The sequence below is a fragment of the Somniosus microcephalus genome, chromosome 16 (genome assembly GCF_052327205.1).
Source record: "Somniosus microcephalus isolate GS21.2 chromosome 16, FLI_Smic_1.0, whole genome shotgun sequence".
NCBI classification, from domain to species: domain Eukaryota; kingdom Metazoa; phylum Chordata; class Chondrichthyes; order Squaliformes; family Somniosidae; genus Somniosus; species Somniosus microcephalus.
This window is the reverse complement of record NC_141002.1, coordinates 16524440-16542112: the sequence shown is the minus strand read 5'-3', so window position 1 is coordinate 16542112 and position 17673 is coordinate 16524440. Positions and strand designations below refer to the sequence as shown.

The window sequence follows — 17673 nt, the reverse complement described above, 5'->3', positions numbered from 1 at the left end:
GTTCCAGAGATTCTCAACTCATGACATATCTCTTCTTTGTCTGACCTTGCTGGCCGATTTACGCATTAATTACAGTGCACATCATTAACATGCCGTTATTTTTCAAGCAAGATTCAGCACCATAAGATGGTACGCAAGATGTACCAGTTGGAGGTAAGTAGAAAGGGAGATGATGTTCAGCAGCAGAGGAGGAAATCCTGGGCTTTAGTAGCATTGGAGGGACAGCTCTGGGAGTTGGCAGCACTGGGATGCGGGTGGAGTTTGGGCAATGAAGAACAGTATGGGCCTGTCAGCAAAGGGGAGGGTCCGCGAGTTTTCCGGCACTGGTTTGTAAGTTTCTAAGCGATCATTGCAAATGTTGAGCTCAGTGTTTTGTAATTAGTCCCTGGACCAGTGTCTGTATCTCTCTGTCTGTGTCTCTTTCACAGCTGTCACTAGTAGAATGTTTCAATTTTCTACCAACAAAACACAGGTGATAGCAATCAACGCCTTTCTGTTTGCCTGAAAAGCTTTCAGAATTCAACTCAACTGTTCTTTATTGGGGGGAAAAAAGTATTCAAAATAGATTGAGGAAAGACACTTGTCGCGATTTCCCCTACCTCGACGGGTCCGTCGTGGGCCACGTCGGTGGCGGGTCCCGACCCCACTGCTGGCTGCAGCCCATAGTGTGGAATGATTTTATGTTGATTGGGCTTGTTAAGCCCGCCCAGTGCGTTTGCCGGCCAATTGAAGGAAGCGGGTCTGATGACATCATTTGATGACGCGTCATCAGCCGGTTTCCTTAAAGGGACCATGCGCAAATTGATTTTGACAGTTGTGCTGTCAGTGTTCTACAGCATTGAGGTGCTGCAAACACTGACAAGCACTGCACAGAGGTGCACAGCTGCACCCAGGCTCTCCCATGACTCCCTCATCACAGCACGCAGGGAGGTTCTCTTCCCTTCCAATGGGCGGAAGAGACCTCCCCAGGAGACCAACGCAGCCTGGTTGCACATTGCACAGGAGGACACAAGTAGGGATGTCATCAGGAGGACCAGGCTGCAGTGACGCAAACCTTTCAATGATCTCAGTAGATCACAAACGTTACTGCAAAGCCACACTCAACCTCATCCTGCTGTGCCACTCATCACATCCCCATCACTCTTCCATCCCTAACCTACTCCTGCACATCTTTACTCACACCAGCTTACCTTGCATCTCCACCCATCCCTCTCTATCTACATTATCACTTCCCCATCTCACTAGCCACCCCTCACACTCACCCTCATCCTAGTCCAATCATACCAACTAACAACACACAAGGGTCAACACTTGTGTGTTTTAGCCAATGTTCATGTAAAGTTTCTGTTAATGTGCTGTCAAACATTGAAACCTTTATTTTCAACACTTTTGTGTTCTTGGACAGATCTGTGTACACATTTGGAAGTGGCTTAGTGAGTTGCTGTGAATGGTGAGACATAATGGTACCCCCTGCAATGGTGATGAGTGTGAAAGGAATGGCTTGGGCATTGTAGGGATGCCTTATGGTGCTGGTGTGGGGTGGAGCCAACCTGGTGCATCATGTGGCAGCCAGGGTGTACAGCATCAAGTGAAGTAAATGTGGCCATGGTGAGGCCATCCCTGGCGTCCCGGGCAGCAATTTGGTCAGGTGCTGATGCCCTCTGTCCTGTGCAGCATCAGTTGATTGCGGAGAAGGTTGGTGTTGTTGTTGGTGCTGCTGGTGTGCCTGGTGCTGCTGGTGTTGGGGCTGATCGTGGTGGGATTCTGAAGACCAAGGTGAGATAGTTTCAAGGGCACCGATGCTGATGTAATAGATGGCAGGTGAATTTGAGATGACAGAAGCAATCTGTCAGTTCCAATGAGGTGACACTGGATAGAGAGTTTGCTCCAAACACTTGCAACCTGCATAAAGCCCAATCTGTCTTCCAAATGCAGTAAGCAACAGCTTCTGAGCTTGGAAAGTGAATAACTGTGAGATCGGTGCTTTTATAGCTGTCAAGTAATGAGATGATTCCATGGTCATACAACTCCCAACCTCCTTACCTGACGTGATCCCCGAGCAGCATGGACCCCGTGGGCATCCTCGTAAAATGGTAAGGTGAGCTCAAAATGCTTTTTAGTGGGCTGTTAACAAGGTCATAATGACCTGAATTGCCTCTCCCACCACTGCGTGTCGGGTCTGTTCAGCCCTGACAGACCCAACATCTGGGAAAGTCGCGTGGCGACGGGTTGACATGTTCCCACCTGACCCACCACCGAACGTGTCCGCTGACCACCTGAAAAATTCCCCCCACTGTCTCTGTTTGCGACATTCACTCTGTATCTCTCAGCTTGACACGCTTTCAGTAGTAAAAAGGAATAGCTTTCATTTAAAAATTTAGTTGAAAACCTACTCAAAATCATCCAGTTTGTATTTAAATCATTTTCAATAAACATAAAATGAAATACTTTGACACAGAAAAACACCATTAACTTTTCCACTAGGAAAAATAATGTTTTAAATTTGAACATAAACAAAAGCTGCAACAGATGTGTAATCTGTACAGCCCATCATATTTAAAGTGGATCCGTGTTTTATTCTCTCTCACACACCTATTTTAAAAAACACTTAGTGTAAGCTTTACCTGTTCTCTAGTTTTTCTTCAAATAATTTTGAAAAACAAACAAATACCATTAGAGAAGGAAGAAAAGCATTGTATCAGTTGGGCTCACTGAATGCTAATAATACATTCTGGGACATTGTGAACACTGCACATGATCAGACTGCAGGATCTGACTTCAGCTAATGGAGTCACAGCCCGGACAAAAATATCAAGTCCAAGCCAAGGCGTTTGGTAGAAGCTGAGGCCTTCAACTTTATAATTCAGCCTAATCATTATACTGTATTGTGAAATATAACCTGTTTTATGTTACAAAATGTCACATTTTTGGGTTTTTACTCTAGATCTTTTCTCAGATTCAGCATCAGTAGGCCCTCCCTTACCCTACGACCTGGAGTGCGCCTTTCTCTAGATAAACAAGAGCAAGATGAAGGAATTGAAATGGAGAAGCCTCACTTTTTACAAAAGCTGTGGGAATGTATCACGTGTTGCCATCTGCAACTCCTCCCTTTGTAAGGCAGAGTGAATATGCACAAACTCAGTCTCTGAACAAACAAATGGTTTTATTTAAATGAAACAAGTAAACATTGTAAAACAGAAAATTATACATTTCTCTACTCTCCTCAATACATAAAAATAATAAAGGCACCACCAAGTCTCTCTCTGAACATCAGCTTTAAAACATAAGCACATTTCGTGCACTGTGGAACATGTCAAAAGTTCCAGAACGGACCCAACTCTTCTAGTCAGCAGAGAACTTAAAACAAAGAGCTCTCTCTAGCTGGGCAGCTGAAACGGAGTCTCCATTAACACAGGCATCCCAGAAACGAAATGTAATAAACGACTGCATCTCCCAATTACATTAGAGCAACAGGCATCCACAGCAGGTTGCGTTCCGCTTAGCAGTACTGAATATACGGCCAGTCTGTGGCAATGCCGAAGGAGTCTGTGATTTGTGGGGAAATGCCGCCTGATGGCCAGATTATGCAATTACAGGGTGTTTCCAGCACAGTCTCTCCCATTTAATAGGAAAATTTATATTAAAAGCTTAACAGGTGTCACAAGAAAAGGGTTACATACAAATGTTACAGGTAGGCCTGGACACACAGAAGGTAAAATACTGGTTTGGCATCAAAACAATTGATAAAATAACCATTTCTTATTTAGCTGTATTTCATAAGCCAAGTTCTGAATATATGGTTAACCTATTTTATCGCTCCTACAGTCACCCAAAAACGACACTCTGATGACACACGTAAAAGCTTAAGTCCCCTTCCTCCTGCTACTGTCATCTTCAAACTTCATGTGTGTATCACTATGTCCTGTCTGAGTGACCTTCTCCAGGCAAACGTCCCTGTCTCTGCTCCTGTGACAACTGATTACTGCATATTCACCGGTTGCTTTGCTCCACCATTGGCGCCTGGTCTTTCAATCACTATATTCCTCTTTCCAGGCATTCTCTCCCCAAATTACTTCACCTCAGCATGTCATTCTCTGCCTTCAGAAATTCCTAAAACTCTTCTCTTTGATTGTGCTTCATTCTCCCCTTTTCCCACCCGAAACTATCCTGTTGCTTGGTGCTCCCTGCCACCTGGGTTAGCCGTTCAGTGCCCAGAGAGCATGTTCACTTCAAGGACATCCCCTAAGCAGTGAGTTGGGAGTCCTCTGCACATTGTAACCTTGGCCCAGAAATTCAGGTCGGGGGCTTCCCGCGGGTGCAAGCCTCCGACCTGCACTTACCTTGCGCGCCGGCCGTTGAGCTGTGGGCCCCCGTGGAATTCCGATCCTGGGCCTCCTCCAACTGCCGGCGCGCAGTGCTTGCGTATCCCAGGGGCGCAGTTAGTTCGATGCGTTCCCTGGGATCACGTGGGCCATGGAGAGCCAATCGGAGCAGGGAAATGCCCATTCATAAGTTTGACAGGAAGAGCTGTCAAAACTTAAAAATACTACGGGCCCCAAAACATCACGAAATCTTCAAATAAAAAATTTTTTTAATCACATTTTTTAAATCTATATATATATAAAAGAGTTTGTCTGTCTGTTTGTCTGTCTGTTTGTCTGTCTGTCTGTCCGGCTATACAATCAAAAGTTATAGAGCGTACCTACACATATGTTATATCAAAAGAAAGCTTATCATTAGGGGAGTCTAATAGGCATATTTACTTTTTGGTCAGACAAAAATTGTTCCGACAGTATACAAAAAAGGTTCAGAAAATGGCAAAATTCCGCTCATTAGCGTTGAGTGACGTGATGGTTGACCAATCGGTGCATCACGGGGGAAAGGTTCATTGTGTGTGTGGGCGGGCCTAATCCTTCTGAGCTGAGGTGAGTGGCCGCCATCTTGATTTCTAACTATTGATTTATTTTTCCCACTTTCTGTGTGTTTATTTTTCCCACTTTCTGTGTGTGTGGAGGGGAAATTGTTTTTAAAAAAAGTAAATTAATTTGTAAATATTTTTTCTAAGCTGATTAATTTTCCTACCTTTCACCCTTTTTTTTCCTCTTGACTCGCTGCCTCCGCCGGGCGCCGCAACCTTGGAGGGTTACCCCACCTGCAGGCCTCGGCCTCTCCTCGCCAGCCACGCCCGAGCTAGGCACCGCCCGCCCCGCAGTCGCCGCCATCTTGGTAAAGGCTGGCGGCGCGGGACTGAGCCGAGCGTAGCCATTGCCGCCATCTTAGTAAAGGCTGGCGGGGCGGGAGTCAGCGCGCGCGTCAACGTCGGCCCGGAGCGCGACCTCAGCTAAGGTGAGTCCGGCCGGGCTTTACGCGCTAGGCCGTGCACCGGCCGGCCCTGAGCCGTTGATCCGCACACGGGGGCTTCGACTCACCGCTGCTGGGCTCTCAGGAAAGGCAGACAGAGAGGGGGAGGGAGGGACAGAGAGGAAATCAGGGAGAGACGAGGAGGGAGAGGAGAGGGGGAGCGAGAGGAGAGGGGGGCACGGAGAGGAGAGGGGGAGAGGAAGAGGAGAAGGGGGGAGGGAGGGAGAGGAGGGGGGAGGGAGAGGAGAAGGGGGGAGGGAGAGGAGAGGGGGAGGGAGAGGAGAGGAGGAGGGAGGGAGAGGAGAGGGGGGAGGGAGAGGAGAAGGGGGAGGGAGAGGAGAGGGGGAGGGAGAGGAGAGGGGGAGGGAGGGAGAGGAGAGGGGAAGGGAGGGTGAGGAGAAGGGGAGGGAGGGTGAGGAGAGGGGGAGGGAGAGGAGAGGAGAGGCAGAGAGGGGAGGGAGGGAGAGAGAGTAAAGCAGGGAGAGACGGGAGGGAGAGAGAGGGTGAGGGAGGGAAAGAGTGAGGGGGTGGGAGAGGGAGGGAGAGCTCACCTTCTTCCTTCCTTCGCAGGGGTCCATCGGGCCAGGCCTGAGGCGCTCCTTCCCCCCCTCTCGCTCCAGGCTAATCCCGAACTGAATCCAGCAGTCTCTCTCTCTCTTCCCCCCATCTCTCTCTTCTCCCCCAGTCTCTCTCTCCCCCCCCCAGTCTCTCTCTCTCTCTCTTCCCCCCAGTTGCTCTCTCCCCCCCTTCCCCCCCAGTCACTCTCTCCCCCCCAGTCTCTCTCTTCTCCCCCCAGTCTCTCTCTCTTCCAACAACATGCCCTCAAAAAACCCTCGGCACCGCCGGGCACTCCAGCTAGTAAACTATAAATTACATGAAATAACTATTTTAAACTAATTTAAATTTTTGAAAAAAATAATTTTATTTTCTAACGGGGCTAAAAATAAACTTACCTTTCTTTAAAGTATTTAAAAATAATAAACCTGTGGAAAAAATGTTTTCATTTTAATTAATTCACCACTTACCTTGTAAAAAGCAGGCCTTATGCCTGCTTTTTATATGTGTAAATTCTGCAGACTTACCCTCCCGAGAAAACCTGTAAAAAAAAACTAAGTTCGATGCACACGCGCAGCCTCTCCTGCGCACGCGTTCGACTTCTGAACCCCTTCTTTCAGGGGAACGGAAGTGCCGGTTTCCCGCGCATGCGCAGTGCATGCAGGAAACCGGCACTTCCATTGGGCTTACGGGTGAGTACCCCGTGCGTACTCACCCGTGGAGACCCGAAGTTCTGGGCCCTTGTCTTTGCCCCACGGTGGTCTGAATTCACTTCATCCACCAGCACATTTCCGAAGATATGGAAAATATTACAGCGGAAAGGAGGATGAGAAGATTCACTGTCATTCTTTAAATTTAGGCATATTCCTTACTTGTACTTCACACCATCTTCTCTTTATGTATCAGCTGTGGCTCAGTGGGCAGCACTCTTGTCTCTGAGACAAAAGGTCATGGATTCAAGTCCCGCTCCAGAGACATGAGCACATAATCCAGGCATTGATTTAATAATCTTTGGTAATCGCAGCAGAGATTCAAGTGCCAGGTCCTGATCATGGAGAATTCACCTTATTCAAATCAGTGCCTGACATTAACAGCTTACGCAACTTCTCTTTTTTACCACTAAGTTGAACTTGGGCTCAGACGGGTCCTCAGAAAGACGCATGCAACTTCCGAGAGGAATTTCTATCACTGCACTCGCTCAGTCACAGTCGGGCGCTCTGAGCTAAGGAAACTTGGGAAGCCAAGATTAGTTCTCATTAACAGAAGTCTAAACTCAAAGCAGCTCTGCGTTCATTATATAGATCCCAGTTACACTTCACACATCTCCCCTATACGGATTGGATTCATGTCATCTCTTTAATGTGTTTGATCATCAGATTCACTGCGGAGATGAAAGCAGAGCGCCATCCTTTTGTGTATCTGCCCTTTGGCGCAGGACCCAGAAACTGTATCGGAATGAGACTGGCACAGTTGGAAATCAAGATTGCACTGGTGCGGCTTCTGTCAAAGTACAGTTTCCAGACCTGCCCCGAAACACAGGTACGTAACATTTAGATCTGTCATAGTATATAACTGGGCCTTGTTGATTAAATACTAGAGGGATACAGTGCGAGTTCTAGGCACAGAGTCTTTGCTTATACATTTATTAGAGAAAATCATGCTCACAGACAACACATAGGCCGCGAATTTATTAGCGCTCGGGGCGGGTTTGGAGTCGGGTCCGCTGACAAAATAGCAAAGATTGACAGTGGGTAGGAAACCTGCCGTCAACCTGCCTCCACGCGAGTCTCCCAGTTGTCGGGTCTGTCAGCGCAGAACTGACCCGACACCAAGCGGCGGGGGATACAATTCAGCTACTTAAGTGGCTTGTTAAGAGCCAATTTAAGATTATTTTGAGGCTTACTTCTAATTTTACGTTCTCCCCCACGGTTTTACCTGCCGTTCGGGGAACACGCCAGCTCAATCTGGCGTGTTTTGAGGCTGCTCTGATGTTTGTGAATAGCTGACAGCTGCAGAAGTGGTGTCAAGGATGCCGTGTTGCAGATGGTGAGTTTCAGAGCACAGAAAATGTTGGTTACTGCATTTTTAATACATATAGAGATTTCTTTAGCTTACAAGTTTTTAGATCCAACTGTATGTCCAGTGCCACCTCATTGGGAGAACCTCTCTCACCATTGACAGATCGCTACTGTTATCTCACCTGGAGCTGCCATCTATTGCAGCAACATCGTCGCCCTTGAAAAAATCATACCTTGGTCCTCTGAATCCTTCCACGATCAGCCCCAACACCAACATCACCAGGCACACCAACAACATTACCAACCTTCTCCGCCATCACCTGATGCTGCACTGGACACAGGGCATCAACCCCTGACAACATTGCTGGCCGGGAGGCCAGCGATGGCATCACCATGGCCAGATTTTCTTCACTTGACGCTGTAAACCCTGGCTGCCACATGATGCGCCAGGTTGACACCATCCCATACCAACACCGTGAAGCAGCCCTTTGATGTGTCCAAGCCATTCTATGCACACTCATCACTATTGCCGGGGCGGTGGGGGGGAATTTATGACTGAACAATCAATGGAACGCAGTAAGACACTTCCCAAGGTGTGCTCAGATCTGTCCAATAAGGGGCACTTTTGGGAAAATAGATTTCACTGTATGACAACACATTACCAGAAACTTCACAAGGACATTGGCTAAACCTCTAAAGTGCCTGTCCTTGTGTTGTTAGTTGCTATGCTTCCAGTAGGATGAGGGTGAGTGTGAGGGGTGGCTAGTGAGATGGGAAAGTGATAAAGTAGATAGAGAGGGTTGGGTGGAGGTGCAAGGTAAGTTGGTGTCCTGGGGAGGTCTCTTCCGCCCTTGGAAGGGAAGAGAACCTCCCTGCGTGCTGTGACTCCCTCCATAAGTATATGGAGAGAGTAATTGGAGAGCCTGGGTGCAGGAGTTAACCTTTGTGCAGTGATTGTCAGTGTTTGTAGCACCTCAATGCTGTAAGACACTGACAGAACAACTGTCAAACTCCATGTGGACATGGTCCCTTTAAGGAAACCGGCTGATGACGTGTCATTAAATGACGTCATCAGACCCGCTTCTTGTTAATTGGCAGGGAAGCCCGCAGGGCGGGCTTAACAAGGCCAATCAAGGGAAAACCATGTTTACAGAGCGGCTGCAGCTGGGAACAGGACCTGAACCCGGAAACCAGCTCTCCCGCCACCATCCTGCCTCCTCCATTAAATTCGCGGCCATAGTGTGAGGATTGTAAGCAAAATAACTGTAGGATATGGGGATTGGGTGGTGTAGTGGGTTAGACACTGGCCTTTCACTGGGTTAGACATGGGCATTTCACTGTGTGCACTGGGTTAGACACTGGGTGCAGGGGCTAAACACTGGCCTTTCACTGGGCGCAGGGGGTGGACACTGGCCTTCCACTGGTTGAGTGGTTTAGACACTGGATGTTCACTGGGTACAGTGCATTAGGCACTGGCCTTTCACTGGGAGCACTGGGTTAGGCACTGGCCTTTCACTGGGAGCACTGGGTTAGGCACTGGCCTTTCACTGGGAGCACTGGGTTAGGCACTGGCCTTTCACTGGGAGCACTGGGTTAGGCACTGGCCTTTCACTGGAAGCACTGGGTTAGGCACTGGCCTTTCACTGGGTGCAGGAGGTTAGACACTGTCCTTTCACTGGGTGCAGCTGATTAGACACTGGCCTTTCACTGGGTGCAGTTAATTAGACACTGGCCTTTCACTGGGTGCAGGAGGTTAGACACTGGCCTTTCACTGGGTGCAGGGTTTAGACACTGGCCTTTCACTAGGTGCAGGAGGTTAGACACTGTCCTTTCACTGGGTGCAGCTGGTTAGACACTGGCCTTTCACTGGGTGCAGTTGGTTAGACAACTGGCCTTTCACTGGGTGCAGTTGGTTAGACAACTGGCCTTTCACTGGGTGCAGGGGCTGGACACTGGCCTTTCACTGGGTGCAGGAGGTTAGACACTGGCCTTTCACTGGGTGCAGGGGGTGGACACTGGCCTTCCACTGGGTTGAGTGGTTTAGACACCGGATGTTCACTGGGTACAGTGTGTTAGACACTGGCCTTTCACTGGGAGCACTGGGTTAGGCACTGGCCTTTCACTGGGAGCACTGGGTTAGGCACTGGCCTTTCACTGGGTTAGGCACTGGCATTTCACTGGGAGCACTGGGTTAGGCGCTGGCCTTTCATTGGGAGCACTGGGTTAGGCACTGGCCTTTCACTGGGTGCATGAGGTTAGACAACTGGCCTTTCACTGGGTGCAGTTGGTTAGACACTGGCCTTTCACAGGGTGCAGAGGGTTAGACACTGGCCTTTCACTGGGTGCAGGGGTTGGACACTGGCCTTTCACTGGGTGCAGAGGGTTAGACACTGGCCTTTCACTGAGTGCAGGAGGTTAGTCACTGGCCTTTCACTGGGTGCAGGAGGTTAGACACTGGCCTTTCACTGGGTGCAGGTGGTTAGACACTGGCCTTTCACTGGGTGCAGGGGTTGGACACTGGCCTTTCACTGGGTGCAGGAGGTTAGACACTGGCTTTCACTGGGTGCAGGGGTTAGACACTGGCCTTTCACTGGGTGCAGGAGGTTAGACACTGGCCTTTCACTGGGTGCAGGAGGTTAGACACTCACCTTTCACTGAGTGCAGGAGGTTAGTCACTGGACTTTCACTGGGTGCAGGAGGTTAGACACTGGCCTTTCACTGGGTGCAGGAGGTTAGACACTGGCCTTTCACTGGGTGCAGGAGGTTAGACACTGGCCTTTCACTGGGTGCAGGGGTTGGACACTAGCCTTTCACTGGGTGCAGGGTTTGGACACTGGTTTTTCACTGGGTGCAGGAGTTGGACACTGGCCTTTCACTGGGTGCACTGGGTTAAACACTGGCCTTTCACTGAGTGCAGGGAGATAGACACTGGTCTTTCACTGGGTGCAGGGGTTAGGCACTGGCCTTTCACTGGGTGCAGGAGGTTAGACACTGGCCTTTCACTGGGTGCAGGACGTTAGACACTGGCCTTTCACTGGGTGCAGGAGATTAGTCACTGGTCTTTCACTGGGTGCAGGAGGTTAGACACTGGCCTTTCACAGGGTGCAGGAGGTTAGTCACTGGCCTTTCACAGGGTGCAGGAGGTTAGTCACTGGCCTTTCACTAGGTGCAGTGGGTTAGACACTGGTCTTTAATAACAACAGAAAATGCTGGAAAAACTCAACAGGCCAGGCAACATCCGTGGAGAGAAAACATTCACTACAAGCCCACTGACTCCCACAGCTACCTGGACTACACTTCCTCCCACCCTGCCTCCTGTAAGGACTCTATTCCATTCTCTCAGTTTTTTCCGTCTCCGCCGCATCTGCTCCGACGATGCCACCTTCCACACCAGTGCTTCCGACATGTCTTCCTTTTTCCTCAACCGAGGATTCCCCTCTACTGTGGTTGACACGGCCCTCGACCATGTCCGTTCTATCTCCCGCACTTCTGCCCTCACCCCTGCCCCTCCCTCCCGGAACCACGATAGGGTTCCCCTTGTCCTCACCTTTCACCCCACCAGCCTCCACATTCAACGGATCATCCTCCACCATTTCCGCCACCTCCAAAGTGATCCCACCACCAAACACATCTTCCCCGCCCCTCCCCTTTCAGCATTCCATAGGGACCGCTCCCTCTGAGACACCCTAGTCCACTCCTCTATCACCCCCAGCACCCCTTCCCCTTTGCCTGGCAGCTTCCCGTGCAAGCGCAGGAGATGTAACACCTGCCCTTATACCTCCCCCCTTCCCACTGTCCAGGGCCCCAAACACCCCTTCCAGGTGAAACAGCGATTTACTTGTACTTCTTGCAATCTAGTATACTGTAGTCGCTGCTCACGATGTGGTCTCCTCTACATTGGGAAGACCAAATGCAGATTGGGTGACCGCTTTGCGGAACACCTCCGTTCAGTCCGTAAGGGTGACCCCGAGCTTCCGGTCGCCTGTCATTTTAATTCACCGCTCCATTCCCACTCGGACCTCACCGTCCTCAGCCTCTTGCATTGTTCCACGGATGCTCACCGTAAACTCGAGGAACAGCACCTCATCTTCCGATTAGGCACTTTGCAGCCTTCCGGACTCAATATCGAGTTCAACAATTTCAGATCATAACCACGGCCCCCATTACATTTTTACTCATATTTATTATCCACACCTTTGTTTTGGCTTTCCCCCCCCCTTTTTTTTTCTCTCTCCCACATGGCAGCTGTCTCCCATTCTGCCAGCGCATTTCACACCTAATCGAGAGCCGTCTTTTGTCTCCACTAGTCCTATCACCATCTCGTCTCGTTTTGAATACCTCTTAATGTCTCTTCTCTTTTGTTCTCTCCCAGCCTGGCCTCTTAATCTATTTCATTTCCTGTGCTTCTTTAGTCTTGACAAAGGGTTTTCACCCGAAACGTTGACTCTATTTTCTCTCCACGGATGTTGCCTGGCCTGCTGAGTTTTTCCAGCATTTTCTGTTGTTATTTCGGATTTCCAGCATCTGCAGTATTTTGCTATCAGCACTGGTCTTTCACTGGGTGCAGTGGGTTAGTCACTGACCTTTCACTGGGTGCAGTGGGTTAGACACTGGCCTTTCACTGGGTGCAGTGGGTTAGACACTGGCCTTTCACTGGGTGCAGTGGGTTAGACACTGGCCTTTCACTGGGTGCAGTGGGTTAGACACTGACCTTTCACTGGGTGCAGTGGGTTAGACACTGGCCTTTCACTGGGTGCAGTGGGTTAGACACTGGCCTTTCACTGGGTGCAGGAGGTTAGACACTGGCCTTTCACTGCATGCAGTGGATCAGACACTGGCCTTTCACTGCGCACAGTGGCTTAGACACTGCCCTTTCACTGGGTACAGGGGATAGACACTGGTCTTTCACTAGGTGCAGGGGGATAGACACTGGTCTTTCACTGGGTGCAGGGGGATAGACACTGGTCTTTCACTGGGTGCAGGGGAATAGACACTGGTCTTTCACTAGGTGCAGGGGGATAGACACTGGTCTTTCACTGGGTGCAGGGGGATAGACACTGGTCTTTCACTAGGTGCAGGGGGATAGACACTGGTCTTTCACTGGGTGCAGGGGAATAGACACTGGTCTTTCACTAGGTGCAGGGGGATAGACACTGGTCTTTCACTGGGTGCAGGGGGATAGACACTGGTCTTTCACTGGGTGCAGGGGAATAGACACTGGTCTTTCACTAGGTGCAGGGGGATAGACACTGGTCTTTCACTGGGTGCAGGGGAATAGACACTGGTCTTTCACTAGGTGCAGGGGGATAGACACTGGTCTTTCACTGGGTGCAGGGGAATAGACACTGGTCTTTCACTAGGTGCAGGGGGATAGACACTGGTCTTTCACTGGGTGCAGGGGGATAGACACTGGTCTTTCACTGGGTGCAGGGGAATAGACACTGGTCTTTCACTAGGTGCAGGGGGATAGACACTGGTCTTTCACTGGGTGCAGGGGGATAGACACTGGTCTTTCACTAGGTGCAGGGGGATAGACACTGGTCTTTCACTGGGTGCAGGGGAATAGACACTGGTCTTTCACTAGGTGCAGGGGGATAGACACTGGTCTTTCACTGGGTGCAGGGGAATAGACACTGGTCTTTCACTAGGTGCAGGGGGATAGACACTGGTCTTTCACTGGGTGCAGGGGGATAGACACTGGTCTTTCACTAGGTGCAGGGGGATAGACACTGGTCTTTCACTGGGTGCAGGGGAATAGACACTGGTCTTTCACTGGGTGCAGGAGGTTAGTCACTGGCCTTTCACTGGGTGCAGTGGGTTAGACACTGACCTTTCACTGGGTGCAGTGGGTTAGACACTGGCCTTTCACTGGGTGCAGTGGGTTAGACACTGGCCTTTCACTGGGTGCAGTGGGTTAGACACTGACCTTTCACTGGGTGCAGTGGGTTAGACACTGGCCTTTCACTGGGTGCAGTGGGTTAGACACTGGCCTTTCACTGGGTGCAGGAGGTTAGACACTGGCCTTTCACTGCATGCAGTGGATCAGACACTGGCCTTTCACTGCGCACAGTGGCTTAGACACTGCCCTTTCACTGGGTACAGGGGATAGACACTGGTCTTTCACTAGGTGCAGGGGGATAGACACTGGTCTTTCACTGGGTGCAAGGGGATAGACACTGGTCTTTCACTGGGTGCAGGGGAATAGACACTGGTCTTTCACTAGGTGCAGGGGGATAGACACTGGTCTTTCACTGGGTGCAGGGGGATAGACACTGGTCTTTCACTAGGTGCAGGGGGATAGACACTGGTCTTTCACTGGGTGCAGGGGAATAGACACTGGTCTTTCACTAGGTGCAGGGGGATAGACACTGGTCTTTCACTAGGTGCAGGGGGATAGACACTGGTCTTTCACTGGGTGCAGGGGGATAGACACTGGTCTTTCACTAGGTGCAGGGGGATAGACACTGGTCTTTCACTGGGTGCAGGGGGATAGACACTGGTCTTTCACTAGGTGCAGGGGAATAGACACTGGTCTTTCACTAGGTGCAGGGGGATAGACACTGGTCTTTCACTGGGTGCAGGGGAATAGACACTGGTCTTTCACTAGGTGCAGGGGGATAGACACTGGTCTTTCACTAGGTGCAGGGGGATAGACACTGGTCTTTCACTGGGTGCAGGGGGATAGACACTGGTCTTTCACTGGGTGCAGGGGGATAGACACTGGTCTTTCACTAGGTGCAGGGTGTTAATAATTATCAATCTCACTCAGAGAGAGCACAGGAGAGTTGTGGCTGAAGCACATTGTTGGGGGCTGGTGGCCGAAGTAGAGGGAGTTGTTCTCTGCGACTAACTGTGCTGTACCTAACCTGGGAGTGCTTGGTGCTGACACCGAGTGCCTGAAATAGGTGTCTGCATCCATACCCCTCACCTTGAAAAGTACAGAAAAGAACACTTAAAAGAGTATATGGGGAACAAATGATTGAATTAAAAGTACGACTAAATTCCTTCCGTTCGATTTTTCCAGCAACAGCAAGGTGTAAGAAATCTCAAATCTTCATTATAGAATAAATTATTAAAAGTAGCTTTATCTTCCTGAAAAAAATTTACTTCAAATTGCTTGCCTACCATAAAATATTATCAGCTTAATCTTCCTCGGTGTATTGTGTCTGTAAAGAGCTGACAGCAACAGCAAGAGGAATCACAAATCTCACGATATTCTGGGAGATGTCACAATGTGTGATCTTGTTACAGGTTCTTCCACAAGTTAGAGGTGTGGAGTTCGGAGGGAGGGAAGATAGCTGTTCTGATACGTACCCCCCTTACTATTACTGCCAAGCCTGTTATAAGATCATTCACATGATGTATAGTTTGCTGCAGATGTACGGAGAGACACGTGAATAATTCATAATCAACATACTGTGCAACTCGACCACAATTACATCCTTGTTTACAAAGGAATATATGCTTTCCGCATTGTTACTTACCTTGAAGATCTAAAGAACAATCATAAATTTGGCTGGGACAATCTTTCTCTCTGCTCCCATCTCTTTCTTTCTCGGTTTCGAGACGAGGGCGAGAGAAAGAGAGAGAGGTGCTGGGATCACTGATACAGGAAAATGCGAGATTGCCTCCCTTCTGACCTCACTTGCCGGTCTCCCACCAATTCAAGTGAGCTGGCTTGAATTTGGGTCTACCAAGTTGGCGATGCCATAGGCTAAAGAGTAGAGATAACAACCGAGTGGTGTGAAAAGGGGGTCCCTACAATAGTTCTGAAATAATAAGCAGATGAAGAATAGCTCGCTTGCCCTCCTCTCAGTGCACAACCTGACAGCTTGTCTGTGTTACAGCCTTTGACCCTTAACCGAGTTACAGCTCCTCCCAAGTTTATTGTGACTGGCAATAAAATGCAGGTTCCCATGCGGAAAGGGCCCCAGGTGAAGCGCATCATTGACAACTTATGTTTGCCAAAGACTCTCTGTATTTCATTAGTTGCAGGGCTATTTTCTAGCTTGTTGCTCGTGATGGTTAGCTCATTCAGGACCAGTGCCCAGATTACAGGTTAAGTCAACAAAACCTGGAGAAAAGAGGAAGAAACCTGTTCCCTCGGGTTTAACCATTTGTGAGCGTCACAAGGTGACTTTCTGCCCAGCAGCTCACCTATTGAAAGAAGCAAGGCGGAGGACTATGTTCGTGCGTAACCTGTTCAAACATAGGGTACAATTCCTCTACCATTGGCGAAAGAACCAGAGGGGAGGTGAGGAGATTTTTTTTTTACACAGTGAGTTGTTGTGATCTGGAATGCACTGCCTGAAAGGGTGGTGGAAGCAGATTCAATAATAACTCCCAAAAGGGAATTGGAGAAATACTTGGAAAGGAAGTATTTGCAGAACTATTGGGAAAGAGCAAGTGAGTGGGTCTAATTCGATAGCTCTTTCAAAGAGCCGGCACAGGCACGATGGGCTGAATGGCCTCTTTCTGTGATAATTACCTACAATCTGTATAAATTTGTGCATTTCACATGGTCCTCTGGAGAGGGTCAAAGCTGGGCTCATATACTCCCTGTCGCCTGGTGCTCAATCTGCGATCAGTGATCACATGCTGTTCTTTTTAGATTCCGGTGCAGATAAAATCGTCGGGAACTCTTGGACCTAAAGACGGAGTGATCCTCAGAATAGTACCAAGAAAGGACTAAACTTACGGATGCAGCCGATCGTCTCAGCAGCCCAACATAACTGATGAATCTGACTGATGATCAAGACTTCTTAATGATTAACCAAAGGGTGCGGGCAGACTTTAGCGGAGATTCTGGACTCGGTGTAAATGGGCGATGTAAGTGGGCCTAATTATGAAGTGGTAATTTGCTTATTCCTCAATTAGAACTGTTTGAATTGATTTAGGATAGCTTCAGAACATAATTGACGCATCTATTAATGGCAGCACTCTGATTAAAGATTATACTAACATAAAATAACAAGCACCAGCAGACTGGAGAAAATCCCATTTTATGTTCTAAAATGCGATGTAATAACAGATGTTCAGTGTGATTATCTAACATTAAAATAAATTCCCCGTTGTACCCTGCCTTAGACCACTTGAATTATTATAAAATAATAAGAATAAAACCGGACGGACCACCCGGCATCGACCTTGGCACCGGCTACGGACACAACAACGGCACACCCAGCCCAGTCAACCCTGCAAAGTCCTCCTCACCAACATCTGGGGACTTGTGCCAAAATTGGGAGAGCTGTCCCACAGACAGGTCAAGCAACAGCCTGACTTAGTCATACTCACAGAATCATACCTTTCAGCCAATGGCCCAAACTCCTCCATCACCATTCCTGGGTATGTCCTATCCCACTGGCAGGACAGACCCACCAGGGGTGGTGGCACAGTGGTATACAGTCGGGAAGGAGAAGGAGTGGCCCTGGGAGTCCTCAACATTGACTCCGGACCCCATGATGTCTCATGGCTTCAGGTCAAGCATAGGCAAGGAAACCTCCTGCTGATTACCACCTACTGCCCTCCCTCAGCTGATGAATCAGTACTCCTCCATGTTGAACACCACTTGGAAGAAGCACTGAGAGTAGCAAGGGCACAGAATGTACTCTGGGTGGGGAACTTCAATGTCCATCACCAAGTGTGGCTCGATAGCGCCACTACTGACTGAGCTGGCCAAGTCCTGAAGGGCAGAGCTGCCAGTCTGGGACTGAGACAGGTGGTGAGAGAACCAACACGA

At 49.3% G+C, this 17673-nt stretch overlaps 1 protein-coding gene and 1 long non-coding RNA gene across 3 annotated transcripts in view; one reads left to right on the top strand and one right to left on the bottom strand.

The window, feature by feature from the left end:
• The window catches only part of tbxas1 (thromboxane A synthase 1 (platelet)), a 315721-nt gene extending 298706 nt beyond the window's left edge, over window positions 1–17015 (top strand). For both annotated transcript variants that reach the window (XM_086008606.1, XM_086008607.1), the window contains exons 13-14: window positions 7293–7455; window positions 16546–17015. In XM_086008606.1, the coding sequence (XP_085864732.1) occupies window positions 7293–7455; window positions 16546–16626 (244 nt within the window). In that variant the 3' untranslated portion in view covers window positions 16627–17015. The remainder of the gene's footprint in view (window positions 1–7292; window positions 7456–16545) is intronic.
• Window positions 1–17673, bottom strand: part of LOC147105988 (uncharacterized) — a 310673-nt gene that overhangs the window by 274874 nt on the left and 18126 nt on the right. The gene's annotated exons all lie outside the window — the stretch shown is intronic.